The sequence below is a fragment of the Hermetia illucens genome, chromosome 2 (assembly GCF_905115235.1).
Source record: "Hermetia illucens chromosome 2, iHerIll2.2.curated.20191125, whole genome shotgun sequence".
Classification (NCBI taxonomy): Eukaryota; Metazoa; Arthropoda; class Insecta; order Diptera; family Stratiomyidae; genus Hermetia; species Hermetia illucens.
Genome location: NC_051850.1, coordinates 49,569,509 through 49,588,089, shown reverse-complemented (window position 1 = coordinate 49,588,089; position 18,581 = coordinate 49,569,509). Strand labels below are relative to the sequence as shown.

Genomic DNA, 18,581 nt, shown 5'->3' with positions numbered 1-18,581 from the left:
AGATCAAGTAAGCGCGCCTTGCGGTAGCAGCTCGATTCGCGTCTGCTACTACTTTTCCTTCTAGAGGACAAAAGCACATTAATATTAGTGTGGCAAGAATTAGAGGAGGACTGTCCAGAGTCCCACCATCTTTCTTTGCTTTGCACCCAGAATGCCCAGCTTGTATCGTGGGGATTCACGCTCGAGTTGAAGAAAGCCACTATTCTGAAAATCCTCGTTACCGTTGTTGAGGAGCCTGTGCGCATTCTAGAAGCCGACCGTAGACCGTTTTCGCTAGCCAAAGGTCTTCGGCGTGAGGTCAGTCCCTATCCGTGGTGTTGTTGATGTTTTAGCAGCAATAAAGTTTCAAAATTTGCACGTTGCTAACCGGCAAAATTCAATCACTTTTAGTAATTTCTTAAAACAAGCAAGGAAGAGTGAGTGCATTCTTAAGCCTCTACTCATAGGGCTAGAATTTTCATCTCAGGAAATTCTATTTTCTCTCTGGGTTTATAATTTTGATTGATTAAAAGAAAAATGTTGAAAAAATGTTGTTATCCTAGAAACTAATTTTGCAGTTCTACTTTCCTCCTTTCCCACAGTTCCTTGACTACTCAAACCGCAAACTCCTTTCAAAAGTTAATATATCAACATCCTTGCTAATTTTGCTTTTAGGTACTCCTGTGAAAATACCGTCTCCGGGATATAAGCAACCGTCCTAATGTAATTTCGTTTTCCCGGAACTGCCTCATATTAGCTCATCCTAGCCGTACCGTCCGCGTTAAAACTTTCCAAGATTACACATCATTCGGAGCTTTTCTACGAAGGCTTAAAATTCTTGAAGTTTAAAATCTGGCAGTCGGGTTACCGGCTTCCGAAAAACAATGATGTGAGGGCCATATTTAGTAGTACCATAATATCCTTTGTGATTTCTAATTTCAAGCCAAACCCGTGGCCTTTTTCAGTACTCATTAAAGAAAATATTCTCCCTTTTTGTAGGCACATATCCATCTGGCATCACCGAAAACGCAACTGTTATTTTATTTCAAATTCTATTGGTCGCTCCCAGCCTTCTCCCTAATATAATGCTCATCTGTCCGTACTAAAGCACAACCACTAATTTTAAAACTCACTTGGAGCGAATGGAAGCGTAATTATCATATTTCAGTCTGCGGACGCTGCTCTCGCTCCTCTCACAAAGTACCTAAAATGTACAAAGCGTCCTCGAATCAATTTCAGCTGTTTGTCTCTGTGGTCAACAGAAGTGTGAAGGAATGACAGCAACTGAAATGGGAAATATCTTCTCAAGTAACACCAACTCAGCAAGCTGTGACCCGAAAGAATCCTTTCTGGTTCTTCAAGTTTCCCTTATTCGTTACGATGTTTCCGATGTGCGACTTCAGTAATTCAATTTCGCACTGCCGGGGCCAATAATACAAGACGCCTGGTATCCCCCCTGGTATTTGTGTGGAGATAAAAACAATTTTCGGAATGGTCCTTGTATATTCTAAGGGATATGCTATATATACGACAGTACTAAGTTAGACGTCCAAAAACAATGTCTTCTATTTTCAGAGTAAGTCCTTACCCTCGTTAACTAAGGAGTTCCGTTCCTTATTTGATCGTCGCCGCCGCATTACTGCAACCCTGAAATTATTTCCAGGCGCTCTGACACTATGTGTCGATTCAATTATTCTGTCCGGATGGTGTGCCATTTCCGCAGAGAATTTTCGGTATCCCTTGCTTATTGAGCAGGTAGTGGAGGTTCTGTCTTGCTGTCGGCAAGATAGCCAGGACCTGATTGCTCTCTATTACCTTTTATCCTCGCCACTTCTCACTGGACGAGTTGTGGGAAGTTAAAGTGCAAGAAATTGATTTAAGTGGATCGACCGACCTGAACGTATCCTTCTACGGGAGAGGATATTTCAGACTTAACTGGTTGGGTTCCAGTTTATGCTTCCAGGAGTAGTTTATGAGAATAATAAATTCAAAGGATTATTTCTTCATTGCATAGATAAAAATTTCAAGGAACCGTCAAGCTTTTATGTTTTGGAGCTTCGACTAAATTAGTTATTTATGCATAAAGGAAAGCATATAGAATTTACTATTATTATTTCCGGCTGATACTAGGCGGTTTCACTTACCGTTCAATAGGCATTTTGATGGGAAGTTGATGATATTTTAAAAGAAACCATAGGGTTTAGGGAGCGAACGGACTCCTTTACCGAATTGAATATTTGTGCATTTTCATACGAGTTAGTTCCAGAGTTGGGTTAAAGGTGGTCAAAGGGTAGTATAGGTCCCAGGGCGAAACGTGGATTGGTACCCACGATGGAGCATAAAACCTGGGAAATGCCTGCTGAACCAACACCAACAGCTCTACTACCAAACTTTATTTCCATCTCCGCTGGGAGCTCTTTCTTAACGAAAAGCTGCAGACGGAGAAGGATGAAGGCGAGTCTCCCGCGCCTAAAAACGGGACAAATTGTACCAACTGGTCCTCCAGGTTGGGGGTTGGGTAACCCTACACGGAAAACATCTTGTTACGAAGCCACAACAGGAGCCTTGAACAGGATGGACTTTAAAACGACGGACCCGGCAACGACAACGAATCAACGATTTGCGCATTTTCTCATGGAACGTGCGCTCCCTGTACAGACCGAATGCTCCTGAGCAGCTAGCCGATACTCTGTCCCAATATAGGGTTGATATAACAGCGTTACAAGAGATGCGATGGACAGGGTCCGGTTTCCTGGAGAAGAGCCACTACACCATATATTATAGCGGTCATCCAGTAAACCATGTGCTCGGAGTAGGTTTCTTAGTCAGCCAAAAAATGAAACCTGCTGTTATCGGCTTTGAAAACATAAGCGAACGGCTATGCACTCTGTGCTTGCGAGGCAAGTTTAGAAATATAAGCCTCATAAACGTCCACGCCCCTACAGAGGAGACTGCAGAGTCGGAGAAGGATACCTTCTACGAGGCAGTAGAACGAACCCTCGAAGCCTGTCCCAGATATGATATATCAAAATCATACTTGGGGATTTTAACAGCCAAGTAGGGAAGGAGCCCGTATTCAGGCGATGCGTTGGCTCCCATAGATTACACGAAAAAACAAATTTCAACCAAATTGACCACGTGTTGATCGAACCCCGCCACCTCTCAGCCTTGATGAATGTCAGAACATATAGGGGGGCCAATATAGACCCGGATCACTATCTCGTTGGCATGGTGCTCCGAGCTCGAATAACAATACCACCTAGAATCCCCTCTGACAATCAGGTTAGAGTGAACACTGAAGCCATCCACAACACAACCCTCCGCGTCACCTATAAGAGGGAAATGGATGCCGCAATAACTGCAGTCAACAGAGGACCTGGAGATGAAGCATCAACAAATGATCTCCACAATCACCTGAACAACGTTATCATGAATACGGCCACAAGCATACTTGGCCCCAGCCGCAAAAGGAGTCGGAACGGCTGGTTTGACGATGAATGTAAGCTAGCAACGGAACGGAAGAATGCTGCATACCGAGCAATGTTGCATTCGCAAAGAACGCGGGCACGCGCAAAGACTTATCACGAACTCCGTCGAGCGGAGAAGCGACTTCACAGACGGAAAAAGGAAGCCTGGGAGAACCAACAAGTCTGTGAACTAGAAAAGTACAGGCAGTAACCACATTAGGTGCGGAAGTTTTACCAACAAGTCAGCAGGATGAAACCTTATACACCTAGATGCTCATCCTGCCGAGACAAAGAGGGAAATCTGATTTCCGACAGAATGGGCATGTTAGAGCGATGGGTTGAGTACTTTGATGAGCTACTGAACAACCAGAACATCGGCGAGTTGGAGGTCCCGCTAATTGAAGACGACGGACAAATACTGCCACCACCAAGTTTAGGAGAAACAGTCCGTGCAATTCATCGGCTAAAAAATCACCAGTCACCAGGAGCCTATGGAATTGCAGCGGAATTGGTTAAATATGGAGGCGACCAGTTACACCAAGTGGTTCATCAACTTGTGCTCCAGGCATGGGACAGCGAATCAATGCCTGACGATTGGCAACGAGGCATAATCTGTCTCATACATAAAAAGGGAGATATCACACAGTGCAGCAATTATAGAGGTATCACGTTGTTGAGTACCATCTATAAGATATTCTCCACTATCTTGCTAGGCCGGATAGCCCCATACGCTCAGAACATCATTGGCCCATCCAGGCAAATCAGCAACAGATCAGATTTTCTCTGTGCGGCAAGCGATGGAAAAACTGTTGGAATATGGACAACAGTTGCACCATCTGTTCATCGACTTTAAAGCCGCCTATGATAGCATAACCAGGGAAAAACTGTACACGGCCAATTCGGTATCCCGACGAAATTAATAACACTGACTAGGCTGACCCTGACCAATGTGCGCGGCCAGATAAAAGCAGCGAGAAAGTGATCCGTGATGATGACGTAAATGCAAGAGGTACGATCCTCTTCAAGTCCATCCAACTACTGGTCTATGCTGACGATATCGACATCATGGGAAGAACCACCCGAGATGTACAAACTGCCTTCATCCAGATCGGGCAGGCGGCGCGAGATCTTGGGCTGCACATCAATTAAGGCAAGACAAAATATATGGTGGCAACGTCAGCACCGAAGACGAATCAACCAACAACATCAAACCGCACTGGTCAAACACAAACACGAAGAAGAATAAGGATAGGAGAATACAACTTTGAGACCGTTGACAATTTCTCCTATCTAGGGTCAAAAATCACAACCGATAACAACTACGATGATGAAATCCGCGCACGGTTGTTGTCAGCCAACAGAGCCTATTTCAGCTTACAAAGACTGTTCCGCTCGAAACGTCTCACCATAGGGTGAAAGCTCTTACTGTACAAGACTATGATCTTGCCAGTCCTCATGTATTCCTCGGAAACTTGGGTTCTTAGCTAGAAAAATTGCGAACTCTTGGCCGCGTTAGAGAGAAGAATCCTCCGAAGGATTTTTGGCCCCCTACGTGAGGATGGACGATTTCGTAGCCTACACAATGACGAAATCTATGAGCGATACCATGACCGTCCGGTTGTGGATAAAATCCGGCTCAATAGGCTACGGTGGGCGGGTCACTTAATCCGTATGGATGAGGATGATCCCACCCGGAAAGGCAGACCCTGCCTAAGATGGAGCGACGGCGTAGGTCAGGACGCCAGACAGCTTTTAGGGATATCGAATTGGTGGACCTCGACGCAAAACCGGGATGTCTGCAGTTCCTTATTAAGGCAGGCCTAGACCGGATACCGGTTGTTGCGCCGTTGATGATGATGACGGTTCCAGAGTTGCGTAATGGCAGCAAACTCTGGAACTGATTGCTCCCACAATAAATCAGGAACTTTAACTATCTCAGGGAGGAAGACAGCTTGCGCTTTCGTCCAGGGTAGGGCAAACTTATCAGAGGCTGCCTCAGCTGTGCTCTGTGTGACTGAAGCCGCTCGAAGATGTTAGTGCTCTTCTTTGACATATTCACAAAAAGAATATGACTGCAAATTATGACCAGCGTAAATTCGGCATAGTTCGAACAGAGCTTGGTCGAAGCTTTTTTTGAAGCTTGACTGGTCTATAGTCTCCATCCATTTGATGTCGGACCGGATCAAATGGAGACCAACTTTCTCCTACTTTTTTGTCCATAGAACCCTCATTTTGAGCCTAGCACACAGAGTTTAAAAATCAGGGACGAAGATGGCTCACGTTAACTATCTATTTTATTTTTCGGTTTAAAGTTTTCTCTAGTTCCGCAAATAGCGTACTTCTCGAGTCCATTTCCCGCCTCACGCGAATTCTTCTCCTAGTTCAACTTAGACAGTATTTAGGACTGAGGAAGATATAGGGAGATGAAAAAAGGTAGAGTAAAATAGAATAAATGTAAGAGAAGAATTGTCATTGGAAGTGGGACTAGTCTTAGTTGCCCAATTACATTATTAGCGATATAAAACAAAAACCTTTACCCAGAAAGGCGAAGGTGCCGATATGCACCGCCATAGTACTTCAGCACTGGGAAACTTAGCTACTATGGCATCCAACAGAAATTAAAACGAAACTAGATCCAGATCGCATCCTTTTAGGAGGATCTCCAAACTTAGAAGATTGCCATCAAGCACATCAGTGCCCTTGGTTAGTCAAGATTCGTCGCAAGACTCTGAAAGAAATGCAAATACTTCCTCACTTGCAATAATTGCTTTTGGCACAAAGCATGACACTAAAAATAACGCGCGTCTAAATGAACTGTGTAAGTTTAGAGAGAAAAATATAACATAAGTGTCCCGATGGCTCAGTTTTTAGAGCGAGGGGCTATTGTACGGAGGGTCGCGGTTCAAATCTCACTGGTGGCAGAGGAATTTGTATAGTGACTGGAGATCGGGTACCAGTCGAGTCACTTGTGAATGACTATCTGGGTCAAATCAGGGTAAAAATCTGAGACGAATGCAATGTTGACCATATTGCCTCCCACAGTGTGTTGTAGTCTACGGTTACGGTCCCGAATGAAGTGTTCTAATATTCTTGAAGGACTTTACCTAGTTGAATTGTAGCCCCTTCAATTATTATTATAAAAATATAAACTAAAATATCCTGGCTTCAATAAGAGGCATTAAGTTATCTTACATTAGGGCATTGAGAGAAAAAAATGCACAATGCAAGCATCTAGTGGCAAGGTTACTCAGGAAGTGCATAGGACACTCGCTCATGATAAGAGGGCGAAAAAGCAAGTAAACGAACTAAAGGAACTGAATAGGCCTCGGCATTACAGGAAATTGCAAAAATGAAGCTGAACCGGCAAAAAACGCAAGTATAATAGTTTCTCGACGCGATCCCAGTGGTCGCTATAAAGGGGGAACCAACCCGAGGCAGCCCAAAGAATGGATAAAGAATGGCAGTCAAAAAGGTAAAGACGGGTCCGAAATTTATGAACTTAGACGATAGTATAAATCGCATCAGAAAAACACAATAAGGACATCTGATGCTGGAATTAAATAGAACCAGTGACAGATCTGTGGGTTGTTTCTGCGGCAAAGTGGAAAAAGTGTTGGAAGAGCATGCTCAGATTAGGGTCAAAGAGCAGGAGACAACTATCGATTACAAGGACCCACTATAGATATTACTTCGCGGAAAGATATCTGCCGTGAAGGAGCAATTCAATCCTAGCGCTATAGGGCAAAAAGAACTAGGATAACATACGGAGATACAAATACTGCTATATTATTCGTTTGTTGGCAGAAGCAGCGACTAAATTGATTACAGCAAGCAAAGTAAAGACAAGCTCCCTTATGTTCAGACTCGTGGAGCAAGTATCCCTAAAGGAATACTTCAGATGTCTAGAATCGGACTGCTCTGCTGCAACATACACCAGCCATAGTAACAGGTAGGAAAGGTTTGAAAAGCGCGGTAGAAAAGGTTGATAGAAATTAACCTCACCCGGCTATGAGGCAGCTTACGACGGCAAGTACATATAATGTAAAAGTGGCAATAATTTGTCAACAATACAATACAAATATATGAGAATACGGAAGACGAGTTAAATCCTTCTCGGGAGCTTTACGGAAAGGGGCATTGAATTGCCAACGTTAGGTATGCGCTGACCTTGCGGGATATAGGTTTAGGTGTGATCTGACTTACCTCAGTACTTCGTTGGTGGAAGCGATGGTCTAGGGGATAAGTGAGCACTAAACACACATTTGCGTCTTCTCGATCTCGGAGATTAGTAAGGACGCTTCGGGATTCAACGGGATTCCGAACAAGACCCTCAAATTGGCTTCAAGAACCTGACCCGAGTGGTTCAGAAGCACATTAAAGCCGGGTATATTGGAATGTGTATTTTCGATCCAGTGGAAGAGGTAGAATTTAGTTCAGCTATCAAAGCCTCAAAAACAACGTGTCTTCTTCATATTTTCCTATATGTTTTTCAGACACTATGCGTTGGATTTTGAAGAGAGTGATATACAACATGCCGTTCATCGAGCTTGTAGGTGGTTTATAAGAGCGACAGTATGGAAATTGGTCAACCGGTTCAGCGGTCGATGCTATAGCAGTGGTCGTAGATATGGTTAGCGAGATGGCAGAAATGCGTTTAATTCGACCTAGTGTTTCGTGTCCTTTCCTTAGTGGAGTATAAGGCATCAACACAGTCAGATTATGCTACAGTTTTCACTATCATTGCATATAACGCCATGCAAGCAATGGGATCACATCAGCAAGGTAAACACAAGACGAACATAGATACCCATGGAATACAAACCCACACCAGCTAAATTGGGAGGCTGGCACTCACCTCAACCATCGCGCTGTATTAATTCCGTAATTCGGTCTACTTACGCTTTATTAAGGACACTTTGGCAAAACAATGCCCGCCTAACTACTTGGTCCAGTTTATCGAGAGTTTCCTCTCAGAGGGTCTTATTTGGTATGAGATGAACGACGGGCGGAAATAGTACATTGTGACGGCAGTGCTCCCTTTCCGGAGTTTTTTTAATGCTCCTGCCATCTATATACGAATCTCTATCTATCGGCGTTCTTCATCAGAGATAAAAGAATGGTGAAATTCACGTTTTTTAAGCTCATCGTTTCATCTATTAAGGTATCAGTCACGATTATTCCCAAGATGACGAGCGCTGCATCATCTAGGTTAGTCCTGAAAGTAGACCACACTTTACGACTGTACTTCTGCAATACCTTTCTCCATATTGTGACCTCATAGAATAAGATTAACCTCACTATGCTGGCTATAATAACCATGAATTAGATTATCCCCCCCCCCCCAAACTTGGCGTCATTCTTGCCAGAGCGATACTTGCAGTGGATCTTTTGTCTTGCGCTGTTCATCTCTGAGCTGCGTATATACCATCACTACTAAAGATTTGATGTCTCGCTTGGAAATGATGTTCGGATTCACAGTTCAAATGCTAGCGTAATTGCCTGTGTGGTGCTTGGTGATAAGGACCGTTTCATTTTTTCTCTCCAAGTGTCCAACCAGAACTATCTAGCCAACCCTCAACAGCACTGATTGTTTTCCATGAGTACAACTCAGCTTATTCGAGGTGTTTTTGTCTGCAACCAGTGCTACGTCGTCGGTGTTACCTGCTGCCGTAGCTTCCTCCGGAACCGTAAATACATCATTGCACAAAATCTGCAATAGCAGTGAGTTTTTTGGTACACCCGCGAAGACAAAGTACTTCCGGGTCTGTCATGGGTGTCATACCAGAGCTTCTGTTCTTGTAAACAGCTATCCACAATAGTAGCGAGATAGCCAAGAATACCAATCTTCGCAGGGATTTCCATATTAAGTATTTATTGGTCGAATTGAATGCATTTCATACCTCCAGTGTCATCGATCATATTACCGAAACTACCCTTTCCGTGAATTATCACTTCGACCAACCCAGTGACCAGTTCGACGACATCAGTGGTCAATCTGGCTTTGAATCTGAAACATCTCATTGACTCTCAACAACCATGAGCTAATAGATTACCCGCTCTATCATTTTTTGCTCAGTGTCCCAAAGACTTATGGATCTGTAGGAGTATAATTTTTCCTCTCCGCCAGCGATGGGAAACTTTTGGAGTATGGCCATAAGTTACACCATTTTTTCTTTAACTTCAATGCCGTCTATAATAGCATGAAATGCAAACTGCCTTTATCTAGATCGAGGCGGCAGCGATTGGCGCGAGATCTTTGGCTGCACATTATTTAAGGCAATACAGAATATATGGTGGCAAAAGTAAAGATGCAACGTCGGCCAAGTAAAGAGGCAAATGGAACTGGTCAAACAAAAACAATAAAGATAGAAGACTACAATTTTGAGATCGTTGATAATTTCTCTTATCAAGGGTCGAAAATAACAACTGATAACAGCTACGACGATTCAATCCGCGTACAGTTATTGGCAGCCAACAGAGCTTATTCCAGCTTACAAAAACAGTTTTGGTCGAAACGTTCCACCATAGGGTCAAAGTTCTTATCGTATAAAACAGTAATCTGGTTACTCTTCGCAGACTTTCATTCTTAGCAAGAAAAATTGCAAGCTCTTAAACGCATTGGAGAAAAGAATCCTCAGAAGAATTGTTTGGCCCCTTACAAGAGGATGGACGATTTCGTAGTCCATGTAACGATGAAATCTACGAGCGGTACCATGACCGCCAGGTTGTGGATAAAATTCGGCTCGTTAGGTTAGGGATTAGGGGCGGATTTGGATGAGAATGATTTATTGATTATTTAAAGTAGAAAAAGAAGACGTAACAGAGCCTGTCTCAGATGAAGTGATGGCATAGGCCAAGACGCTACACAGATTTTAGGGGTATCGGATTGATGGACCTCGGCGAAAAACCGGAGTATCTGGAGTTCCTTATTCAGTCAGATCTACATCGGATACCAGTTGTTGCGCTTTTGATTATGAAGAAAGTGATTCATCTGGAGGTTTATGAGCCTTAGGCAGCAGAACCAATCTCTACTCATTTCAATGCGGTAGGCAATATCCCCTTCAGCAAACTCGGCGAAGATATCCGGCTAAATTTCATAGCGAGCTTAAGCGCTTTATTCCAGCCGCTCCTTTTCCGCTTATTGCCAGGATTGCAGCTGCATTCAAAAGTCGTTGAATACAGCCCGTGTCCCTATCTTGTTCTCTCCTTAGTGAATTGTACAATATCCACACAGACAGAGTGTGCTTCAGTTTCATTATCACCACCCTTGTGTAAATGATAAACTCACAGCAGCGATGCAAACACAAGACGAACAAAGATACCCATGACGACTGGGGAGCTGCAAGTTGCTCCGGACATTAACTACTTCCGATAATATGCCGTCCGTTATCAATTGGGTAGGGCTGACAACCGTACACGGAAAATAACTTGTTAGGAAGCCACAACAGGAGCCTCGGACTGGACGGATTATACAACGACGAACCGGGCAACGACAATGGAATAACGATTTGTGAATTTTCTCATGAAACGTGCGCTACCTGTACAGAGATGAAGCTGATAAGCAGCTAGCCGATATCCTATCCCAATATAGGGTTGATGTAACAGCGTTACAGGAGGTGCGTTGGACAGGGCCCGGTTTCCTGGAGAAGAGCCGCTACACCTATAGTGGCTATAGTGGCCATCCAGTAAACCATCTGTTCGAAGTAGGTTTCTTAGTCAGCCAAAAAATGAAACCTGCTATTATCGGCTTTGAAAACACAAGCGAACGGCTATGCACTCTGCGTTTGCGAGGCAAGTTTAGAAATATAAGCCTCATTAACGTTCACGCCCCTACAGAGGAGACTGCAGAGTCGGAGAAGGATACCTTCAACGAGGCAGTAGAACGAACCCTCGAAGCCTCTTCCAGATATGATATTAAAAATCATACTTGGGGTTTTTAACAGCCAAGTAGGGAAGGAGCTCATATTCAGGCGATACGTTGGCTCCCATAGCTTACACGAAAATACAAATGATAACGGACTGCGGATTATTCAATAAGCAGGGTCACACGAAATGGTTGCTGGAAGTACCTGGTTTGCGTGGAAAGTGGTCCACAAACCTACATGGGCCTCTCCAGACGGGACCACTTTGAACCAAATTGACCCCGTGTTGATCGGACGCCGCCACCTCTCAGTCTTGATGAATGTCAGAACATATAAGGGGGCCAATATAGACTCGGATCACTATCTCGTTGGCATGGTGCCCCGAGCTCGAATAACAACACCACCCAGAATCCCCTCTGACAATCAGGTGAGAGTTAACACTCAAGCCATCCATAGCACAGCCCTCCGCGACACCTATGAGAGGGAAATGGATGCCGCAATAATCGCAGTCAACAGAAGACCTGGAGATGAAGCATCACCAAATGATCTTCACAATCACCCGAAGAATGTTATTATGGATATGGCTACAAACATACTTGGCCCCAGCCGCAAAAGGAGTCGGAACGGCTGGTTTGACGATGAATGTAAGCTAGCAACGGAACGGAAGAATGCTGCATGCCGAGTAATGTTGCATTCTCAAAGAACGCGGGTACGCGCAGAGACTTATCACGAACACCGTCGAGGGGAGAAGCGAATTCAGAGACGGAAAAAGGAAGCCTGGGAGAACCAACAAGTCTGTATACTCGAAAAGTACAGGGAGCAACCGCACCAGGCGCGGAAGTTTTACCAACAAGTCAGCAGGATGAAGCCTTATACACCTCGATGCTCATCCTGCCGAGACAAAGAGGGAAATTTGATTTCCGACAGAATATTGGAGCGATGGGTTGAATACTTTGATGAGCTACTGAACAACCAGAACATCGGCGAGTTGGAGGTCCCGCCAACTGAAGAGGACGCACAAATACTGCCACCACCAAGTTTAGGAGAAACAGTCCGTGCAATTCATCGGCTAAATAATCATAAGTCGCCAGGAGCCTATGGAATTACAGCCGAATTGATTAAATGTGGAGGTGACCAGTTACACCAAGTGGTTCATCAACTTGTGCTCAAGGTATGGGACAGCGAATCGATGCGTGACGATTGGCAACGAGACATTATCTGTCTCATACATAAAAAGGGAAATATCACACAGTGCAGCAATTATAGAGGTATCACGTTGCTGAGTACGATCTATAAGATATTATCCGCTATCTTGCTAGTCCGGATAGCCCCATACGCCCAGAACATCATTCGCCCATACCAAAGAGGCTTCACTCCAGGCAAATCAGCAACAGATCATATTTTCTCTGTGCGGCAAGCGATGGAAAAACTGTTGGAATATGGACAACAGTTGCACTATCTATTCACCGATTTTAAAGCCGCCTATGATAGCATAGCCAGGGTGAAACTATACACGACCATGAGGGAATTCGGTATCTCGACGAAATTAATAAGACTGACTAGGCTCACCCTGACCAATGTGCGAGGCCAGATAAAAGAAGCAGGATCACTCTCAAGACCATTCGACATCAACAACGGTCTACGACAAGGGGATGCCCTATCATGCGTCCTCTTTAACCTGGCCCTCGAGAAAGTGGTCCGTGATGCTGAGCTAAATGCAAGAGGTACGATCCTCTTTAAGTCCACCGAACTACTGGCCTATGCTGACGATGTCGACATCATGCGAAGAACCACCTGAGACGTAAAAACTGTCTTCATCCAGGTCAAGCAGGCGGTGCGAGATCTTGGACTGCACATCAATGAAGTCAAGACAAAATACATGGTGGCAACGTCAGCATCGAAGACGAACCAAACAACAACATCAAACCGCACTCGTCAAACACGAAGAATAAGGATAGGAGAATATAACTTTGAAACCGTTGACAATTTCTCCTATTTAGGGTCGAAAATTACAACCGATAACAGCTACGATGATGAAATCCACGCACGGTTGTTGGCAGCCAACAGAGCTTATTTCAGCTTACAAAGACGGTTCCGCTCGAAACGTCTCACCATAGGGTCAAGGCTCTTACTGTACAAGACTATGATCTTGCCAGACCTCATGTATTCCTCGGAAACCTGGGTTCTTAGGAAGGAAAATTGCGAACTCTTGTTCGCGTTCGAGAGAAGAATCCTCTGAAGAATTTTTGGCCCCCTACACGAGGATGGACGATTCCATAGCCTACACAATGACGAAATCTATGGGCGATATCATGACCGCCCGGTTGTGAATAAAATCCGGCTCAATAGGTTACGGTGGGTGGGTCATTTAATCCGTATGGATGAGGAGTCTATAATGGTCTATAATGGCAATATTTATGGTAGAAAAAGAAGACGAGGCGACCCTGCCTAAGATGGAGCGATGGCGTAGGCTAGGATGCCAGACAGCTTTTAGGGGTATTGAATTGGTGGACCTCGACGCAAAACCGGGATGTCTAGAGTTCCTTATTAAGGCAGGCCTAGACTGGATACCGATTGTTGCGCCGTTGATGATGATGATGATGGTATGAATACCTATGAGTACAACAGATTTCTTTGCTGCAGATAAAAATTGCCCCTGGGTGAATTCGTTTTTTAAGGTTTTGTTTGTAAAACAAAACCTTATTAAAATCGGTTTACTGTCTGTCTGTCTGTCCGTCACACGCACTTTTCTCGGAGACGGTTGTAGCGATTGGCACCAAATTTGGTGGAAAGGTGGGAACTGTGAACGCTCACGCATATAGTGAGTTACATCCTTTTACGACGAATTTGAGGGGGGGTCCCCATACATGCAAAGGGAGGGTGTAAATTTTTTTTTCATCAAATGTAGTCATGTGGGGTATCAAATTAAAGGTCTCGATTAGTACTTTTCGAAGCCAATCTTGGTTTTGACATTTGTTGAAAAGGTGGGGGGTACGGGGGGTTGAAAGTGGTCATTCTTTTAACGAACCCATTCTCAGAAACTACCCAACTGAAAAATCTGAAAAAAATCAGGGGGCTGTCACTATATGGTGCCTAGGCTCCGAAATACCCTCCATACCGATACCTGTTCAAATAAGGTTAATAATAGTACAATACTATAATTTTTAGTAATTGACAGGAAAACCCCCCTTAAGTTCACCCTAGAATCACAAAACAATATAGGCTACAGCATAGGGCATGATCCTGCCAAATTTGGTGAAAATCGCACTATTACTAACAAAGTAATACTAGGTCAAAGCTGTCGCTTCTCTGCAAAGTCGAAACTATGAATGTCAATATCACTTGAAAGTGACTATTTTCACATAATATATGCATATTTTACGTGCTACATGCTAATGGGACAAATGCACACCCAAATCTCTTTATAAGAGAAATACACAAAACCTTTCAAACCTGAAGCGTCTAGCTTCCGGTTTCCCGACTTGTTTGTTTGTAACCATGATCCATCCATTGTTTTCGTTCCCCTTAGGTTTTGAAACGCTGGTTGACGTCCGGACTTTGACTTGCTTTTCCACATGAGAACTTTCATTTCCACCTTGCAGATGACCAGGCGTTGGTTGTAGCTATGAAACACCCCTAAGACATGGAACTATACCGAAGTGATACCATTCATATCGTTAAATCATGTTAGGAATGGTGAAACTAGATTTCGAGGACGAAAAGACGGTTTACCAGGAATTGAACAATCCAGGGTGCTTATAGCGGGATATGAACTCAAGTGCCCGCAGGATTATTTAAGTTATTGGACATTACAGGCTACCATCGAGGAGCTGGGGATATCTACGGATACTGTCCACAGATTCTGCGTCCTGTGCGTTCTGTGTCCAGCACTTGTGCAAAGTGGCTTAAGGCACCTAAAAGAATGCTTAATATCAGATATTGCACTTACACATGGAAGGAGCGAATACTTTAAAATTCCTGTCATATAAAGAGGTACCAGTAGAACTCTCTTCACACTATCATTAATATCACTTTTCGCACGGTCGGCCTAAAATCGAGCATTAAATATCTGGACCAATGATCGATCTGAAGTTGAGTTTCGAAGGATGCTTGGGCTATGCGAGAGAGAAGGCAGCAACGGCTAGTTTAATTCTAACGAGAATGATGCCATTGGACGACCTGAGTCTAGTGGTAAAATTCCTATTACAGGGGTGGCAAACTCCATTCTGCTAAGCAGCCACTATCTGGCCGGGGATATTGAACAATGTTGTGAAGCAAAGGAGGGTGAGTTCGGCCAATTGAACTGAGGATGTGAGGTGCATATTGAACGCAGATGGAGCAATATGTGTCATAGCGGGAATGATCTCTTTGAATCTTCTAGCGAATCAGGACTCCTGAAGAGCTACTAGGGGGAAACTGTATGGAAGATGGCAGCAAAGGTTGGATGATTCCAAAAAGACTATGATGTCCGACGTTGAGCAATGGGTCTAGTGAAACCAAGGAGAATTGAATTACCACCTAACACAGTTCCTCAGGGGATACGATGATTACAGTTAGTATTTGCATCGCTTCGGATTAAACTAGTATCCTGACCCCCCGAGCTACGAATGCACTACTACGTCCGATGACCCGGAGCGCATTACGTTCCATTTTCCGAAGTACATGGAACATAGAAGAAGGCTAAACGATGCTCTCAACACAGACACCAGAATTCATATCTCTATAGAGGAGATATTGAGGTCAGAGGCAAATGGATTGCGGTGAAGAAATGTTATAAACTTGAAAAGACCGTGTGACTTAAACGTGTCAATCAGAGCCCTGTTGCGAAGTAGTACTTCATGATGGTCCCACTGGCAAAGAGCGCGATCCGCTTTCCTATACAATCTGAACAATCTGACGTACTTGTGACCTAAACGAAGCAGAGGAGTTTTAGTAATTCCCAAACCCTCTGATGCACTAGGATTCCGGTTTCCGATTTTTTTCCAATATATACATTGGAAGATTGTATTACGGGAGTCTCTTCTTCCCATGTAAATTTACATCATAAACATTATTGGATTTTAGCAATTGCTTTCAGTTTTGTAAGTGGTCGACAAACCTACTCGATTTTACTGAAAGTGGTGAGCCACAGTTATGAATATATTGTTTGCTTATGTATGTATGTACATAAAACCAAATGCTTCAGAAGGAAATACTGTACAAGCTCTTGAAACAATAAAAAACCCAAAACCAAGCACACAAAATGGGGATCGAAAAGTTAGCCAGAATATCCTATTCAACTTCATGGCCTCATGTCCACAAAAACGTCAAATAACTTTATGAACTTTATGAACTTTTAAACTGATACTCCATATGATACTATTGAAGTGGAGTTCCCGCAAAGGACGAAAACAGAATTTTCAATTAACCAAGTTTTTTTTAATATTTTCAGTTTCCAGCAATGCGGGCGCTCTCAATACAATCGGCTGATGCATTTATCCTAGTTTACGATGTCACGGACTCTAGCACCTTTGACGAGGTTCGGATGATTCGTGATCAAATTCACGAAGCAAAAGCAACAACTGCAGTGCCCATCGTTGTTGTTGGCAATAAAATCGATTTGCTGGAGGAGGACAGTGGCCTACGAGAGGTGAGTTTTGCATATTGTATAAATTGTAACCTGTTGAGCTGCAGTAATCCCCAGCCATATCTACATACAAACACACACATGGGCGTCCTGCAATGTGCACCATGGTGCATCCCTCTGAGGAGCGGGTGCAATAACGCAGTCCTTTTAATCACAGCTGGAACAACTGAGATGAAAAGTAAATGGAAAGTTATCATGAAATTTTCAATGAGTTTGCCAGCTAGTCTGCTCTCACACCAACGAGGACGATCCGGTGTCAAGTTTACTCTGTTTAATCACAAACTCATACCTGTCTCCAATGTTCTCGGATAAAAGGAGGATTTGCGAGGAAATCTAGATTAAAACTAAAGGAAAAATTATTTTACGGGGCTTTCATTCCAAGCTGGATTGGATCACTTTCATTTCAAGCTGAATCGCGTAGTAATAAATGCAGAACGTCCTGGTAGCCAATTGAATAGCGCAATTGACAGGAGCAGTTATGAATTATTGATTTTGGAAATGAATCTGTTCCCTAGCGACTCAGCTAGAAATTCAATCATTTCTGTGAAAAGCGTACAATAGATCCAAAGTGATTTAGGACATAACTTGCAATCCCAGGAAAATTCGATAAAGGCTTTAGATACATGATTGCAGAATCGACGGTGTTTTCAGAGTTGGGTCTGCATTAGCTAATTGGATTAAGCCTGAAATTACAGGGTGAAGTGGTATGTAACCAATTACAAAGGAAATTTGAAACTAAGGGCACACAAACAGTTTTAGCCTGGGGTGCACTTAAGTGCGTTTTCTATAAGCTAACATGTCGCATGAGAATACCATATGAAGGGCAGAAACTGTAGTCTGCAGAGTGCGTGTTACAACTACGTCGCGTCGTGCTGAATTATTTCACATAATTGAATTGGACCCTTTCTGCACTCTCTCAGTGGATAATATTGCCAAGCAGTGTCAAAATATGTATCCTTACCACTATTGTTAATGGGATATAAATTTAATATTATTCGTGATATAAACGGTGCAGAAAAAGTTTTTGCGCTATTTTAAAAATATGTTGAAGCTTTCAACTTTCCTAGGAAACTATTTCATTGTTTAAGTAAGTTATTAGTAAATCTATAATAATTCTTGAGTACAATGGACCCTTGCGAACTGAGTGTATGCAAAGACCATGCCTCTTTTCGAGCTTACGCATACATATATAAGTTAATTACAGCCGAATTGGTTAAACATGGAGGCGACCAGTTACAGCAAGTGGTTCATCAACTTGTGCTCAAGGTATGGGACAGCGAATCAATGCCTGACGATTGGCAACGAGGCATTACCTGTCTCATACATAAAAAGGGAGATATCACACAGTGCAGCAATAATAGAGGTATCACGTTGTTGAGTACCATCTATAAGATATTCTCCACTATCTTGCTAGGCCGGATAGCCCCATACGCTCAGAACATCATTGGCCCATCCAGGCAAATCAGCAACAGATCAGATTTTCTCTGTGCGGCAAGCGATGGAAAAACTGTTGGAATATGGACAACAGTTGCACCATCTGTTCATCGACTTTAAAGCCGCCTATGATAGCATAGCCAGGGAAAAACTGTACACGGCCAATTCGGTATCCCGACGAAATTAATAAGACTGACTAGGCTGACCCTGACC

The 18,581-nt window shown here is 43.5% G+C and overlaps 1 protein-coding gene across 1 annotated transcript in view; it reads left to right on the top strand.

Moving 5' to 3' along the window:
• LOC119649303 (ras-related protein Rap-2b) overlaps positions 1 to 18,581 on the top strand; it is a 119,983-nt gene that overhangs the window by 77,386 nt on the left and 24,016 nt on the right. Inside the window, exon 3 of the mRNA XM_038051400.1 lies at positions 16,740 to 16,937. Coding sequence (XP_037907328.1) covers positions 16,740 to 16,937 — 198 coding nt within the window. The remainder of the gene's footprint in view (positions 1 to 16,739; positions 16,938 to 18,581) is intronic.